This window comes from Penicillium argentinense (assembly GCF_028826775.1).
Source record: "Penicillium argentinense strain IBT 30761 chromosome Unknown utg000009l_segment0_segment0, whole genome shotgun sequence".
Lineage (NCBI taxonomy): Eukaryota > Fungi > Ascomycota > Eurotiomycetes > Eurotiales > Aspergillaceae > Penicillium > Penicillium argentinense.
Window position 1 is genome coordinate 5,198,043 of NW_026622668.1, and position 16,674 is coordinate 5,214,716.

General features: G+C 51.1%; 6 protein-coding genes across 6 annotated transcripts; 3 read left to right on the plus strand and 3 right to left on the minus strand.

Annotated features, from left to right (window-relative positions):
* Positions 1 to 525: 525 nt before the first annotated feature.
* On the plus strand, positions 526 to 2,214 carry N7532_009520 (uncharacterized protein; the record flags this gene model as incomplete). The annotated part of the gene is made up of 6 exons (XM_056622011.1): positions 526 to 551; positions 673 to 933; positions 1,016 to 1,284; positions 1,333 to 1,459; positions 1,649 to 1,732; positions 1,794 to 2,214. 6 exons carry the CDS (start codon positions 526 to 528, stop codon positions 2,212 to 2,214), a joined length of 1,188 nt encoding a protein of 395 aa, XP_056472817.1.
* Positions 2,215 to 2,296: 82 nt separating this feature from the next.
* N7532_009521 (endonuclease/exonuclease/phosphatase family protein) lies at positions 2,297 to 3,746 on the minus strand (the record flags this gene model as incomplete). Its single annotated transcript, XM_056622012.1, has 3 exons — positions 2,297 to 3,158; positions 3,221 to 3,477; positions 3,537 to 3,746. The coding sequence occupies 3 exons, from the start codon at positions 3,744 to 3,746 to the stop codon at positions 2,297 to 2,299; spliced, it is 1,329 nt and encodes a 442-aa protein (XP_056472818.1).
* An 875-nt stretch (positions 3,747 to 4,621) lies between these two features.
* Positions 4,622 to 7,193, minus strand: hxB (putative molybdenum cofactor sulfurase protein (HxB); the record flags this gene model as incomplete). The annotated part of the gene is made up of 2 exons (XM_056622013.1): positions 4,622 to 7,026; positions 7,094 to 7,193. 2 exons carry the CDS (start codon positions 7,191 to 7,193, stop codon positions 4,622 to 4,624), a joined length of 2,505 nt encoding a protein of 834 aa, XP_056472819.1.
* Positions 7,194 to 9,019: 1,826 nt separating this feature from the next.
* N7532_009523 (mitochondrial 54S ribosomal protein mL59) lies at positions 9,020 to 9,690 on the minus strand (the record flags this gene model as incomplete). Its single annotated transcript, XM_056622014.1, has 2 exons — positions 9,020 to 9,061; positions 9,136 to 9,690. The coding sequence occupies 2 exons, from the start codon at positions 9,688 to 9,690 to the stop codon at positions 9,020 to 9,022; spliced, it is 597 nt and encodes a 198-aa protein (XP_056472820.1).
* A 347-nt stretch (positions 9,691 to 10,037) lies between these two features.
* On the plus strand, positions 10,038 to 12,415 carry N7532_009524 (putative mRNA splicing protein (Prp39); the record flags this gene model as incomplete). Its single annotated transcript, XM_056622015.1, has 4 exons — positions 10,038 to 10,109; positions 10,218 to 10,433; positions 10,496 to 10,599; positions 11,062 to 12,415. 4 exons carry the CDS (start codon positions 10,038 to 10,040, stop codon positions 12,413 to 12,415), a joined length of 1,746 nt encoding a protein of 581 aa, XP_056472821.1.
* A 741-nt stretch (positions 12,416 to 13,156) lies between these two features.
* On the plus strand, positions 13,157 to 15,640 carry prp28 (mRNA splicing protein PRP28; the record flags this gene model as incomplete). Its single annotated transcript, XM_056622016.1, has 3 exons — positions 13,157 to 13,474; positions 13,564 to 15,428; positions 15,487 to 15,640. 3 exons carry the CDS (start codon positions 13,157 to 13,159, stop codon positions 15,638 to 15,640), a joined length of 2,337 nt encoding a protein of 778 aa, XP_056472822.1.
* Positions 15,641 to 16,674: the final 1,034 nt, after the last annotated feature.

Below are 16,674 nucleotides of genomic sequence, written 5' to 3' on the forward strand. Positions count from 1 at the left end.
CGACACCAACTCCCTGATCCAGCTTCATGTTCCCCAAGATTTGCTCTGTTTCTTCGATCGCTCTACATATCGACTCCGCTCGTCCCACTGGCAGGTCTTCCCCGCCCCAGCTGGGCAACACGGGCCATCGGCCTTCGCACCGACAGTTGCACGCCATCCACGGTAGCGCCATGGCTCGCGGAGATCGACGACAAGGGACGAGGAATCATACGCTGGCGCTCTGCACGTGGGGTTACGACATCTATACTCGACGGACTTCTTGCCTGCGATATTTCTGCATCGTCTATTAGAACGGACCGGGTGGCACGAGGATACTATCCAATCTGCCGTTTTGCATTAGTGATCTATACACCTCACTGACCTCGCTTTTGCTCAATTTACTTGCCGAGGAGTATATAACTCAGGAATGAAAACTCAGCTCTACCGAAGACCACGATGCTTGACTGCATTCGTTTCCATTGTACAGCCTTTTTCGGCGGTATCTGGCTTGGCCCTTTGATCACACCTTTGGTCAGTTGATCCTCAATGCCTTCGGTGGGAGCCAAGCTGCGGTTTGTGATTACCACGGGGGTTGGATTTTCGCAGATGGCTATCTGAACTTGACTATTGGGCTCGGTATTAATGAACGACTGGTTTATAGTCTCACCAAAGCATGAACTAATTGATCTTGAGACTAGTTGTTCCCATCCTTGGTTATCTCTACTACCAAGATGGCAAAGTCCCCATTGTTGACAGCGACATGATCAAGGGTGGCCTGAACCTGGGCATGGTCATCGGCCAGGTACTCTTAGGAGTACTAAGTGATGTCCTGGGACGACACACAATTTATGGCAAGGAGCTTCTTCTGATCATATTCGGCACTCTGCTGGTCATTCTGCTGCCCTGGAAGTTCATGGCACCGCGGTCGATTACGGCCTGGATAGCTGTCTTCGTGTTTTGAGCGGAGTCGAAATTGGAGCAGGTGAGAATGTCCATAATTATCTCCAGGTTAAATAGGTGAGCTAACGATATCCAGACTACCCGCTTTCATCACTTTCTGTAGAGAAATCACCATTCGGCACTCACGCCACCCAAGTCTTGACAGTCTTCTCGAAAATCGGTCTCGGAAATATGGCAGCCAGTATTGTCTTTTTGATCCTGTTGAAATCCTTCGAAGGATCTATCGCGGCCAATCAAAATCATTTGGAATGGGTGTTGCGTTTCCTCCTGGGTATTGGCATCATGCCAGCCATTTCACACTCAATGCTCGGTTGACTATTGCGGAGACGCTACCCTACCAGCAATGTAAGTGTACCGAAATGAGGGCCAAGAGGAATGCTAATTCTGTTTCAGATGTCTGCGATGAGACTACCGGACAAAGGCGAGGTATCAAGAAGCAATGGAAAGATTTCCGAGATTACTTTGGCCAGTGGAAGCATGCCAAGGTTCTTTTCGCTACATCGATGGCATGGTTTTCCTTGTAAGTGCTTCAGCTCCTACTTCTTGGACCATTGGCTAATCAAGCCTTGGGCGTATTGGGTTCGCCAAAGGTGCGACTCCTTGGCCGACTCTGTACAACACAGCCATAGGCAACATTATCGTGCAAGCAGCTGTTAGTATCTTGATACCCTTGCCTAGCTACGCTCTGCGCGTTCTGACATATCTCTAGGGGTACCTTCCAGGCTTCTAAGTGGGAATCTTTGTCCCAGATCGAATCGGCCGCGTCCGGCAGCAATTCCTGGCCTGTGTCGGGGTATGCATCATGTACGCCTTTTGGGCAGGCATAAGCTCTCCCAATGCACACACCTCAACAGCAGGTTCCATGGTTGTCTTCACCGTCTCCCAGTTCCTCCTGACAGTCGATCCCAATGTCACCACATTCTTATCCCGGTAGAGGTATTCCCCACTCGTGTTCGGGGAACTGCACTCGAAATCTCGGCTGCTGCTGGGAAATGTGGTGCTATTTTGACTTCCTTTGCTTTTGGCACGGTCGAGGATGGTATCGGGCTAAATGGCGTTCTTGGACTATTCTCTGGTGTTATGTTGCTCACTGCACTGGTAACTTTGTGGATTCCGGAGAGCAATAACCATACGCTTGAGGGTATTGAGAGGGGGAATTTATACGGAAGCAAAGAAGTGTCTGACGGTACGAACATGGATTCTTCAATTACTGGCAGCATTACGGACATTCATGTTGATGCGACAGCTCATGGGTCTGCTGATAAGATAGTCTAGATAGAATCTTTCCCATACACATTTGATTCTGGAAGTTGCTATCACACCGACATCACGTATCTACAAACCGTTTGCGCTGAGGCTAATAGGCAGCATAAATCAATGCCAACTGATCCATCTCATCCCCATCCTGGCCCATAAAACCAACCACCGCGAATCCATCATCAGCCGTGAAAGTGCTGCAGTTGTTAGTAGAGGTACCAACCTCCAAGGTATTTTTGGCGCTGGTCGTGGCCTTTATATAGAAGTTGCGAGTGTGACTGTTGTACGTTCCAGTGCACAGTTTAGTCTCAGTCCAGTACTCGCCCGATCCAAGTGTGAGCGACACCTCCGTCCCACCAGTACCGCCATGGCTGAACGACGTGCCGTCACTCAGAGTCAAAGCAACCGCGTCGAGTCGGTTGGCACCACGGAATGTAATGTTAGAGACGACTGGAGATGAGGGAATGTTGGGCAAGTCGTTGAACCAGTCTCCGTGTGGACCACCGGATAACTGGCTTTGTCGAAGAGAGCCCGAACTGGACCAGGTGAAGTTCACCAGTACCGGGTTGTGGTCGGAAAGCACTGCGCCGAGGTAATTGCCCTCGGTATTCAAGAAGCTGTTACCGTCGTAGCGGAATCCTGTCGCTGAAACAGATAAAATATCGGAACCTCGGTACAAGGTTTTGTCGACTGTCTCGCAGGTCTCGGTTGTTGAGGGATTATCGCATACCGATGCATCTGCGCCAGCTGTGGGGTAAACACCGCTCTGTTCCAGCTCGACCCAAGTGTCGGTCAGACTGTTCTGTGACTTCAAGACGCGGATTCCAGTGTCTGCGCTCCGAGTGTAGCGGCTATTGGTGTCGCCCATGACGACGACGGCGTTTCCGGTGGACCAGGTCTCAATGTAATCGGCGACTTGCTGGAGATTGCTGTTTCGGGCAGTCTCGTCTCCATCTTCGGTTCTATAAAAGCGAAGTCAGCATATATTGATAAGAAAGACTTTGTTTGGCGAGACATCACATACCCAGCATCCGCATGGAGGTTGTAGAAGTCGATGTAAACACCATCGGCGGGATTCCAACGCATGAAAGTGAAGCCCTTCGGAGTGAGACAATCCGAACCAGAGTCATTAGAGCAATCGTCCCACTCCACACGAGTGAAATCCACCCATTCGTAGTTAGAGATGGTATTCAGACCGCTTCCAATTCCAGCTCCACCGGATGTCGCGGTTCGGTAGGTATGGTCGTCGGTTTTGTAGATATAGGCATGGTAATTGAAATCCTGTCGAGCAAAGATAATTAAAATTGGTTCTCAAATTTGCGAATTTGATGAAATCTTACCTCCTGCATCTGGATAATGTCGTAGCCATATTCCGAAAAATATGTGCCGAGTTTCTCTGCATTCTCAGTCTTGTCGCCTTCAACATCGTTAGACTGCAGGATTGAAGGCAGGCCAGCGACGTTGAAGCTCAAGGCAGTGAAATCTCCAGTTGTCGTCACCGCACGAACACAAGTCAGAAAAAGAATGCTCGAGAGAGTAAAAGACTTCATTTCCATGCAATTTGCCATTATTTGTCTCAACGCAAGCCAAGATGTGGAACATCACATTGTTTTTATGTCGGAATTCGTAGGTATGCAGGTACGTCGACAAAAGGAGTAGGGAAATGTTCATTCGACAAGGGAGTGGCTTCGGTCGACTCTGCAACTTTCGGCGCTACTGCAAGCCATGTAGAGTACAAGAACGGCAAAAAGTCCGGAACGTCGGCAACTCATGAAGCGGCAATGGATGATGGGGAAGGACTGACATCCAGTTGCCAGCTCGTTTATTCCGACTATTTGGCGATATATGAATAGTGCAAACATGAGCTAAGTGGCTCTCTGGACCTTTTGGGATGTTCTATACTAGCTTGCCCACGTGCGTTGATACACGCGTATTCGTGGGTTCTTTGCTGGATTAAAAGTCTTGGCTGGAAACACTTCTGACAGCCCCGCATTCATTTTACGACATCAATTTCATCAAAGGAAAGTAGACGGACGCAGCATCATATTATTCCACCTATTATCTCAAGTTATTCAGAACGCGTGTCTCCTATCCCAAGGCCATATATTATCTCCCAAAACAATGCACCGAAATCAGACCTCTGGTGAAGTACACTACAGAACGAGGGGTACTTTTGGATAACTAGCCTGTAAAGATATCATATACAATGCGTGTTCACGTGATAGCTACTTCATAAGGATATGTGCACTGAAGTGATTGACGGTAATGATGAAAGAGTCCCGAAAGTTCCGTGTGTGAGTCCCATCGCAGTGTATCCATAGCGAAAAGAACGAAAGAAGAAAAATGCGCCGCCGATTCATAAGAATATTTTCAACCAAAGTCCCAACTCTACAAGCCAACCTGAAACCTAGGAGACGATGCCTTTTTAGTTGTCAACATATGTCGGCGTAACCACATCACCGACCATGACCGTCCGGCGCTCGGTTGCCTCCAGGTCCAGCCCTTCAAATTCATCGGGAGAAAGTGCTGCATATCGACCAAATGTGACCTTTCCACCGATATTGCGCGTCTTTGCGAGAGTGGAAAATGGCTCGGAGCGCCGTAGACCGGTGAACTGGTCAATACAAACCATTTGGCAACGCTGACATCCATCGAGCACATCGATGCGAAGCTGATCAGGTCCAATCCGGAGACCACCCCAGTGATCCTCAGCATATGGCTGCTCTGCATCGCCGAGACGAGCCAGTCGCTCAGCGACGACAATGTTGCCGCGGAAGACATCTGCCGCGACCGCCTTACCAGCCCCTATACCTTGTTTCGAGTTTGCTTTTATTGTTTCGTTAAGTCGGTTTACTGACGAGCGAGAGACGACCAAAATAGGCATCTCGTTAGACAAGGTAAGTCGTTTGCCCTGTTCGCGGGCTGGTGGTGGCAGATCGGGTGGGAAGGATCCTGGCATAATAAACTTGCGGAATTTGTTCTTCCATGTCCCGGACAGGCGAGGTGGTCGGGAGAATCGAGTGGCGGATTGAGAGGGGAATCGAGCAAGAGTGCAAGGAACCCCAAGGAAGTCTGAGAAAAAAGCAGATACCACGGGCGACGCATAGGCATGCAGCGAGATTTGGTCTCCACAAACCATAGTGGCCTTTTTATTCGAAGAGTTTTGACACAACGAAGTGGAAATAAGACTGGTGTCTTCCCAGCCAAGTGAGATCTCAAGACTCACTTGGTCACTCAGGTACCCGCAAGTGATGCGCAGTATGCCGCGATCGAGGTCCACAGAGGGCCGGATGAGGGACATGCGAGGATACCTTTTCTGGCTGAGCGCGGCTCCTGTGCCTTGGTGGATGAGGCACCATTCCCGGTCCCATGCCAAACCTTCTCGTTTGACCTCCCATCGTTTCCCTTCGGGGATCTTGAACGCACCGCAGCTTTTGATTGGGAACACCGAGAGACTTTCGATATAGAAGTGGCGGTCAACAGGGTCACCATCTTCGACGAGTGGGTTCAGTGCGACGATGGGAGGAACCTTCTCTACGTAAAATTCCTCGATGAAGTCAACGAAGGAGTCGATGTCTTTCATGTTTGTCATGGCACCCAGACTAGCTCGAAGGATACCAGTTGGACGGCCTCCCAAAACGTCATGATCATCGCCGCATCGTAGACCCGTAGAGTAGTGCCGGCGTAATTCGGCGCCTGTCCATCCAAGCGAGCATGCAGTGCCTCCGGGATTGCAGACAGACCCTGTTCTGATCTGAATATTCTGGACAGTAGCCAACTTTTCCACTTCCGTCTTTGGAACCCATTCGCCTTTGCTGGTTCGTATATTGAAAGCGATGATCGGTCCTTGAGTGACCGGACATCCATACGTCGAGTTGCCTTTGTAAATCTGACAAACACTGGTTTCATTCCAATGTTTCAAAACAGACAGCCTGTCGTGAAGCTGTTTGGCGAGGAACGCGGTATGGGAAGAAATATTCGCCATGGAGCCAAAGAGACGCTCATGTGTGCTAATGGCGGAATCGAGGGCAATAATGCTATGGAAAGGCAGAGTCCCATCCTCGAGGCGCTCGTGGATTGAGGACTCCTTCTTCGCGTGCCACTGCGCACCCGCCGCCAGCACCATGTCGACCGTACCACCGCCAAAATATCGCCGTCTCTCGAAGACACGGCCAGCACTCTTGCGCACAATCAAGGCACCCAGATTCGGAAAACCGAAAATCTTATAGAAGCTGAGAGCAGTGAAATCGGGGGCCGACGAACTGAGATCAAGAGGCGATGTCGACACGAGCGAGGCCGCATCGAGCAAAGTAAACACGTTCCCGCCATTTGCCGCAGAACGAATCTGTTCACACCAGCGAAGAGGCAGACGTCGGCCATTCAAGTTCGATTGTGCGGGGAAGGCAAAGAGCCTTGGGGCCTTTGTTTGGTTCGAGGCCAGCTCGGGGATCCAGTTGTCGACCTCCACATCGCTCTGGAAGCACTGGAAATTCAACTCGGCCAACTCTCGTACGCCGACGACACTGGTATGGGAGTCGATATGATATCCATACCAGAAGCCTCGGTGGTCAGAATCGCGGAGGCAGTCGGCTACCAGTTTGATGGCAGCCGTTGCATTCGCCACGAAAACCAAGTCAAATTCGTCCGGGTCAGCATTGAAGAAGCGCAAAACCCGAAGTCTGACATCGTCCGTTCGTGTTGTCGAGAGCTGCGATGACAGAGACATTGAATGGGGGTTTCCGAAAAGGTTGGATGTCATGTCCTTGGAAAAGGTCTCGATCATGGACTTTGCATATGGTGTCGTTCCTGCGTGGTCCAGATAAGTTGTGTCTGAGCATGAAAAAAAACTACAGTTAGCATCAATCCTTATGGCTGAACCCTTAGGGCTCTTGCTTACCATTCAACAAGGGATAATCCTGCTCGCGGATCTTGTCCACATCAGTGGAGTAGCCCCGGTTATACGCAGCCGGGGGGCGTTCAGTCGCAGCAGTATTCATCCTGGCAGATCCTAGGCAGTCTGAAAATTGCGTCTGCAGGAGGTTCCGTTGAGTTTTTGTCGGACTGCAGGAGAGAGATCTACAGCCACGCGATTGAGTATGGACGCTGTGCCCGCTTTATAACCAGAGAGCGTCGGATCCTGACAAAGCCGTCAGTTTGGTTTCATTTCAGCATGGCTGCTCAGTTGTCCACGATCCAGAAAAAGTTTTGTATGCCTCATGGGATTCAGAAACAAGACATGAAACGGTCGACCAGGGAGGGCCTGAGTAGTTGATAACGCGCAGAACTATATCGGAGCTTACCGAAGAGGGAACGCTGTGGAGCATTCAGTCATCAGAGGAAACGAACACTCCCCCGTCACTTTTCTGTGCGTTGACAAAACGAGAGACATTCATCGGCGAGGGAAAGACGGTGCTCTTATAGCAATGCGAGATGGGCTGCTAGAAACCGGGGGAAAGTCCAACAGCTCGAGGGGAGTGGCGGGGCCACGTGACGCTACGACTCGGGCGGACATCTCCTTCCTGCCCGTTCGAGGCGGACGAGTGCGGGTCCCCTCTTCCCTCCTTCTCACTCACCCACTATTACTATTTCTACAACTGCATACTGCACTCTCTAGGCACACCCATCGTCATCGGGTGGACCCTGGAACAATAGCCCATTCCTGCCCACGATAGACGCGTCGGTCCGGGCCCATCACAGCTGCAGATCCCCCACCATCATCCACCGAGGCGCAGGAACTACGGCAGGCCAATTCAATATCACCATGTATCACAATCACAACTGTCCATCCAGTATCGCCGATGTGAGCCTCAGTGGATCAGGAAGGGAAGCCTCCCGCAACAAATGCACGAAGCGAGAATGCCTCGACCGTCTGGCCCGAGTGCCTAGTGCCTGCTAGGGCTAGCTGTGCGTCAGCTTACACCACGCTACTGTCAGACGCGAGGCATCTCCCGTGGCGTACACGTTTAAACAACGGCCAACTGTAGAAGTTGGACTCGCCTAAAAATACCCTAAACCTCGGAGATCTCGTAACCCAAGCGGTGAGAAACCTCGCCCACTCGTCTATTCGGCAAAGTAGATCGAAAGCAACAAGCACTTTCCCCGCTGAGAAAAAGGGCCCGGGGCTAAAAATGGTTACATCGGGGAAGATATCGCACTCCGCTAAAATCAATAGATCGGTGATGGCATGCATCAGTAATAAGTGAAAATCAATGAAATGACGTCCCCACTGAGGTAATGGCACATGGCGCGGTTGGCAGGTCAGGCCTGTCAGAAGCGAAAAGAAAAAGCCATATCAAAAGCAACCATGCACCTATCGTGGATCGTCATTGGGACAAGACCCTTTTTCTGCACGACCCGGTAGACACTTTCCTAACTACAGCGGGCCCTAGGCACCTAATGTACCTAAGTGTCAACTATTGAATGCCGATATTACAACAAGTTCCATGGATAGTACTATCTATCACATCACTCTACAGAGCTTGGTATTTTAATTCCATGAGAGACTCGTTTCGCCCCCCTCATTCAGCCGCACGGGTTCGATAGTGCTCTTTGGAGGATCAAATTCCGGTGAAATTTTCCGCGGTCTGTCTTATGCACACTCAGATAAGCCTCGAGCAAAGCCACCCGGGCGTGTATTGGGCGTCCTGCCCATGATTTATATAGTACAGATGATATAATGAAGACAAAAAGAAAGAGAACTCCATCCCAAACCCCTGCAAATGGTTCGTACAGATGCGTCTGCCGAGGATTGCCAAAATAAAAGCGACAGCGCGTTGACGTCGATAAGCGAGAAAGAATGAACGAGCACGCTGCGTCAGCTTGTTTACCGCTTGGGCCACTGTCGCCAGCCACGACCATGACCTCTCTGTAGATCGAATTAGCTTCTATCCACGCAGGGACGACAGTCCGTCGATCGGCTTTCAGCTGGTCAAAACTTACCTGCTTCCACAAACGGATCATCTCGGGCATCTCGACCATCGCCTTACGACGATCCTCAAGACGTGCCTCCATGGTACGTTCCCACTTGTGACCCTTAACCTTCTGGCCAATACCAGTACCCTTGATGCGCAGACCCCGCTCGGCTAGACGGGCCTCCTTGAACGCAGTAGACTTGCGACCCGGTGGCAGGAGGGGTTCGACGTTGTACTTGATGGCAAGCTTCACAAGGTCGGCCTGCTGGCGCAATCCATACCGGGGACTAACCCACTTTCCGGTCGTGAAGATCTTCCGCGGCAGGAAAGGATTTTGGTTGTTGGGATCGTTATGCAGCAAGGCTTGCGAAAGAGAGAAAGCTTCAGGGTCTGGCTTGCGGGCTCCCTTGGCGTCGCGGTCGGGTGTGTATGGGGATGGCAAGTTCTGTTCTGCGGATGCCTCGCCATCGGGGACAGACGGGGTCGGGGCGACCAAGGCGGAGTAAATCTGGGGCGGGTAGCGAGCGAAGAAGTTGCGCAGGCGCAGGGGTAATTTGCCCACTGTTTCGGGGATGGACGCCATGGCGAGCCTGTGAAACTGGGATGCTGTTGGCAAGTGCTGCCCGGGCTGTTGACGACAAAAGTTGCGGGCTACCAATCGCGCTAACCGGATATGGTGCCTGATGCCCTGCCGCCTCAGGCAGAAACGGCTCGAACGCCGCTTCCACAACACATGTCCGACCGCCTCCGGATCAGGATTCATTTCTGCCAGTCTCGTCTTTCCCTGGACGGCTTTTTGTCGGCGGCGTGTCTTCAGCACTCTTCTCTCCCACACCTTTCTACCCACACACCTTCCTCGACCATCCTCTCCTCCACAACCGACAATCCAATTTCCATACTGTGCACACCTCAATCACTCCCTGTCCCACCATGTCGGACCTCTTATTCAGCGAGATCAACTCGGAGGATCGCGTGGAGCTCAGAAAGCTTGAAGCAGACCTGGTACGTCCGACTTGTGATCCATATGCGCGCACAACCCCGTGTATATCACGAGATCTTTCGCTCTTCAATATCACCACCTCATTCAAATTACTAACACTCTTTGTCTAGCGCGATGATTCCGACAACTTCGAGACCTGGGAGAAACTTGTCCGCCGGTCTGAGTCGTTCGAAGGCGGCGTCAATCGCAACTCTCCCCCCGAGGTCATCATGAACGTCCGAAACAACTACGATCGCTTCCTCGCAAAATTCCCCCTGCTGTTTGGATACTGGAAGAAATACGCCGACCTGGAGTTCACTATCGGCGGCACCGAAGCCGCAGAAATGGTAACTACTTGATGTCCTACTTGCTCCATCCACTGGAATCACTCTAACAGCAATTTTCTTAGGTCTATGAGCGTGGGATCGCCAGCATCCCCACATCTGTTGATCTCTGGGCCAGTTACTGCTCCTTCAAAGCTGAAACCTCCCACAACTACGAAGTCATTCGAGAGTAAGTGTATACCTGCTTTTTTCACGGAAAACCCTCCGGTGAACCTTTACCGATCACCCTCCTCAGAGCACCCAATACCTATTCTCTCTCATTCTTGGGATTCTCGGATGGGTCGGGGAGGGGGAAGCAAAATGAGCATCTGTCGCCGCGCCGAAGTTCCAGTGAACTTTACATATAATCCGCTCATTCGCGCGTCCTTCCCCTTCCGCGAAGCAAAAATCGTTCCTTCCACCGGTCCAAATGCGACACGGAACCGTTTCATTGAATGCGAAAGGCTTCTTCCCCTTGAAACTGCGCAAGAGACACCGGTTTCCTCACCTCCCTTCCCCTTCTCCCCTCCCCAAAACCGCCTGCTCACCCCATCAATTTACTTGTCGCAGCCACTAATTGTTGTTTGACTCCGGCCATCCTATCCCCGCTCTGAGCACATAGCCAATGGTTTGCTGACTTTCCTCATCACAGGCTTTTCGAACGTGGTGCCGACAGTGTTGGTCTTGACTTCCTCTCGCACCCGTTCTGGGACAAGTACATCGAGTTTGAAGAACGCGTGGAGGCTCCAGAGAAGATTACCCCCTTACTGGCTCGGATTGTCCGTATCCCTACCCATCAATACGCCCGATACTTCGATAGATATCGTGCGCTTATTCCAATTCGCCCCGTTGCTGAACTTGCGTCTGCCGAGATCATCTCTCAGTTCCGGGCCGAATTCGAGGCTGCTTCCTCTGATGCGGCGACTGGGGTTGAGATGGAGGCTGCACTGCGAAGCCGTCTTGAAGCATACTGGGCCGAGATCTACACCACTACGCAAACCGAGACGAACAAGCGCTGGCCGTATGAATCCGAGATCACTCGTCCCTACTTCCATGTCACCGAGTTGGACGAAGGCCAACTCTCGAACTGGTCAAAGTATCTTGACTTTGAGGAAACTGAGGGTTCCTACTCTCGCATCCAGTTCCTCTATGAACGTTGTCTTGTCACGTGTGCCCACTACGATCAGTTCTGGCTCCGATATGCTCGCTGGATGGCTGCTCAACCCGACAAAGATGAAGAAGTGCGCATGATCTACCAGCGAGCCAGTTGCTTCTACGTGCCAATTGCAAACCCCACGATCCGTCTCCAGTACGCCTACTTTGAGGAGATGTCGAACCGTATCGACGCCGCCAAGGAAATTCATTACGCAATTCTCATGAACCTTCCCGGCCACGCTGAAACTATCATTTCGCTTGCCGGTCTCTCATTCCGAGAGGGGGGTCTGGATGATGCCATTGAGATCTACAAGACCCAGCTGGAATCCCCCGAGGTAGAAATGTCTACCAAGGCTACCCTGGTGGTCGAATGGGCCTATCTGCTTTGGAAAGTCCAGGGTGTTCCGGATGACGCTCGCAAGGTTTTCCAAACCAACCAGAAGTACTACCTCGATAGCCGCGCCTTCTGGGAATCCTATCTCAAGTTCGAGGTTGAACAATTCACTGGTTTAACTCATGTGGATAATCAATACGAACGCCTCAAACAGGTGGTTGCTGACCTCCGTTCCGAGAGCACCTTGCCCGATGACGTTGTCAAGGAACTCATGCAGATTTACATGACCTATCTCTTGAAGCAGGGTACCAGGAACGCCGTCCGCAAGTACATGATTCTTGACCGTGAGATTTACGGCCCAGACTCCATTTCCACTGTCCGAACCAAGAGCCTCGCCGATGCTATTCAAGCTGCTGAGGCTGCTCAGGCTGCTCGAGCTGCACAGGTAAGCCCCGCACAACCGCTCTGGCGAGATTTGCGCATCGCTAACTGGCGTGATAGCTATCCTGATGGATAATATTAATCAGGGTCACTCAACCAACCTCCCCTTTCGGAGTCGTTGAATCATTATCGTGATCGGTGAATTCGTGAGTGCTTCCGCGTGGTCGAAATTGACGCTGCTTTCACAAACAAAACCAATGGCTATTGCCTCGAATCAAGCCCCTTTCATGCCACCTTACGAGTATTTTTTTTTTTTTTTTTTCGTGTTTTGGCGGCTCTCTGTTCTTTGAGCCGTCTTTTTTCTTGGCCCCTTCCTCAGGGGGTTCGTTTAATATGCGATCTATCAGGGTGGGTGCGTTTCTTCACATGTAGCATCAACGTTCTGTGCCTTTCTACTTGGCACCATACTCCCAATTCCCCCTTTTGCAGTTCTGTTTAGCGAGATTCATCCCCTCCCCTTCACTCTCCTAACTGTGCCAACTGGTACTCTTTCGATCTGCTTTCCGTGATTGGATCCAGGTCCACAGCTGGAGCCTTCTCATCGCGGACCTTTGTACTAGTATTGCACCCCCGTCAAATCCAAATGCAACGACCCCATGCCAGGTGACTTTCTTTCCGTAAAAGTAAATTCGTCGACAGTGACATGTATTCTCCTATGCAAAATGGTGTTCAATATCTTTTTGATTTCGCCGAGGAGGTATAAATGTCACATGACCGCGCGTTTGGTCGAGTCCGCCCGCCCTAGAAATTAAAGATGCCTTGCGGCACCCGACAGTTTGTCAGTTCATCTTCATCCTGCTCTTCAAACCGTGTCGCGATGGACGGTATCGTGAATCATGGCTCGGGCCGTCCCCCTCCTGGGCCTCCGCCTGGTTCTGACGAGCACCAACCGACACCACCTCCCCCTCCCCCGGAGGACTCAGTCGCACCGCCGCCGCCACCTGATGCGACCGTTCCTCCACCTCCTCCAGACGACATCCCTCCCCCTCCTCCATCCGACGATATCCCGCCACCACCTCCAATTGAAACAAAGAAGAAGAAGCAAGGGTGGGGTACGAAGAAACCAGCTGCTCCACCCGTGAGTGTGGAAGAACTCATTCGGAAGAAGAAAGAGGCAGATGCGGAAGCCGCCAAGGTATGTTCCATTTTTTCTTCGCCAGCACTCACTTTCAGATTCGTGGCTGTTCTTTTCCTAACATCCTCGCTTTTTCTTTTCTTGCGCAGCCAAAATTCATTCCCAAAGCCGAGCGAGAGAGGCGTGCGCTGGAGGAACGACGCAAGGAAGTCGATGCCCAGCGAGAACGCTTGTCAAAAGTCCGTCGCTTCGAAGATGAGACCGAGGCCCCTACCGGCCCCCGTGCGATGCGTCAAGACGCCCTAGATGAGAAATTTTCGCGATCTTACGACAAAGAAGCTTCAAAAGCGAAGAACGCCCAGGCCGATAAGCAACTCGCGGAGGAAGACGAGGCCGCGGCACAGGCCGCTCTCATCAGACAACGATATGTGGGAGTCGAGCAGACCTCAACTTTCTCAGCAAAGAAGAAGCGCAAGCGAACTACGGATCGCAAGTTCAATTTCGAATGGAATGTCGAGGATGATACCAGTACCCCCAACAACCCTTTGTACCAGAATCGGGCTGATTCGATCCATTTCGGTCGTGGACGGCACGCAGGTCTTGGGGACGAAGCCGTGGAAGCCAACGTCCGCAAAATGGCGGCCACGATCGAGCGTCTGGATCCCGAGAATGGCAAACAGCGCGCTCAGGCAATTCTGGCGCAGGAACAAGCCCGTCGTGAACGAAACAGACGGACTCAAATCGACGTACACTACAGCCAAAAGAAACTTAGTGACATGCGTGAGCGCGACTGGCGTATCTTCAAGGAAGATCATGAAATCGCAACCAAGGGCGGCGGTGTACCTAACCCGATGCGTTCTTGGGAAGAGAGTCAGTTACCACGGGAAGTGCTGGAACTCGTTCATGATGTCGGCTATACAAAGCCCACTCCCATTCAGTGCGCCTCCATTCCCATTGCCATGCAGTCGCGCGATCTTATCGGTGTTGCCAAGACAGGTTCGGGTAAGACCGCTGCATTCCTGCTCCCGCTTCTGGTGTACATTTCAGAGTTGCCACGATTGGACGAGAATGACTGGCGCAAGGACGACGGACCATATGCTCTCATCCTGGCCCCGACCCGTGAATTGGCTCAGCAGATCGAAATTGAGGCTAAGAAATTCACTCAGCCGCTCGGATACAACGTTGTTAGCCTGGTTGGTGGTCACCTCATTGAGGAACAAGCCTACAATCTCCGCAATGGCGCGGAAATTATCATTGCTACCCCAGGCCGTTTGGTTGATTTTATCGAGCGACGCATGCTTGTCCTGAACCAGTGCTGCTACGTTATCATGGATGAAGCCGACCGTATGATCGACATGGGTTTCGAAGAACCTGTCAACAAAATCCTCGATGCCCTTCCCGTCACTAACGAAAAGCCTGATACCGAAGAGGCTGAAGATCCTAATGCCATGAAGCAGCAATACGGCGGTGAAAAGTACCGTCAGACAATGATGTACACTGCCACAATGCCTTCAGCCGTTGAGCGCATCGCTCGTAAGTATCTTCGTCGACCTGCAATCATCACCATTGGTGGTGTCGGTGAAGCTGTCGACACCGTCGAACAGCGCATCGAGTTCATTTCTGGTGAAGAAAAGCGTAAGAAGCGCCTGGCGCAAATTCTTACTTCGGGCGAATTCCAAGCCCCCATCATTGTCTTCGTCAACATCAAGCGAAACTGTGATGCTATCGCCCGCGAAATCAAGCAGATAGGCTTCACTTGTGTTACCCTGCACGGCTCCAAGACCCAAGACCAGCGTGAGGCCGCCCTTGCCTCGCTCCGCAGCGGCCAAACCGAGGTCCTGGTTGCGACTGATCTCGCTGGTAGAGGTATCGATGTGCCCGATGTCTCGCTTGTCCTCAACTTCAACATGGCCACCTCGATCGAGAGCTATACTCACCGTATCGGTCGTACTGGTCGTGCCGGCAAGAGTGGTGTCTCCATTACCTTCCTCGCTAGCGAGGATAACGATGTTCTGTAAGTTTTTTCCCCTTGACAATCGCCCTTTTTGCGACGATACTAATTCAATCTTCAGTTACGATCTCAAACAGATGCTCGTCAAGTCGCCTGTTTCTCGAGTTCCGGAAGAATTGCGCAAGCACGAGGCCGCGCAATCCAAGCCAAACCGTGGCCAGAATAAGAAAATTGAGGATAGCTCTGGATTCGGAGGCAAGGGCGGCTGGGCGTGATCTCTTCAGGCGCGATTTTTTCAAATGTACCATTAGTCTTCAAAGATACCAATACTCTTCGCAATCAAAGGACTTGGTTTTCATTTTTAATGTGAAGCCAAGGTTTGCCATTCGCACTCTGATCCCTCGTAGGCGTTGTCCACGGAGATAAATATCACATCTCAATCAAATAGGCTAGAGGCATACGACTTGACTTCCAAAAACTAAGAACCATTTCACACTCATCTGGAAGGTTATAATTCAAGCCGTGTGAACATGATCGACGTTATGTAGTTATGGTCACACTTAGTATGATAAAACCCCTTGAATTGCACTCTGGCATTGTGTTACTACACCCTAACGCTAGGTGACGGTAAGTTACCCCCGAAAACGGCTACATTCGACACCATTCTAAGCGTTCATTTTACCAAGATCTTGGTCATTTAAACATCACGTGATCGAATTGCTGTCTCATTTGCTCCCTGAGCACTCCCTGAGCATTCATGGCTATTCGGGGATCAGCTCCGCCATATTCAGATTGCTCCTGTTAGACGGTCAGGTACGTCATCAGTGTCTCTCTTCTCTAGCATCCGCTTGTAGCCACTTGTACAAAAATAATCGATGGCTTTGTCAGATGTTGGTTTTCGACTTCAATACATAAATAGTCCCTGCTCCCGCTTGCTCGTAATTTCTCTTCAGCGCCATTCTCTCAGAACTCTTTCTTTTAATCATATCCTATTGGTTTGGCTGGGTCGCTCCCTGTTGTTCTTCTTGTTCTGTTCTCCTTCTTTTTGCACTGCCAGTCATCCTATTCTCTGCCATCTCCTTATCATATTTAACTCTTTTCAATCCCTATCTTTTGGCTTCTTTGGTTTACTTCTTACAACCGCCTCCTCGTTGTGTCGAGCATGAAGTCTCCTGCAACCAAAGCGCCAAAAAGCCTAGTCTGTCAAAGGAAAAGTCACTGAAGATCATTACTGCTTAGATGCCTGGCAGAAACGTGTGCATAATCGAGTCAGAACGAGCGGTCAACCTATGGGTATCCCTCATCTAGA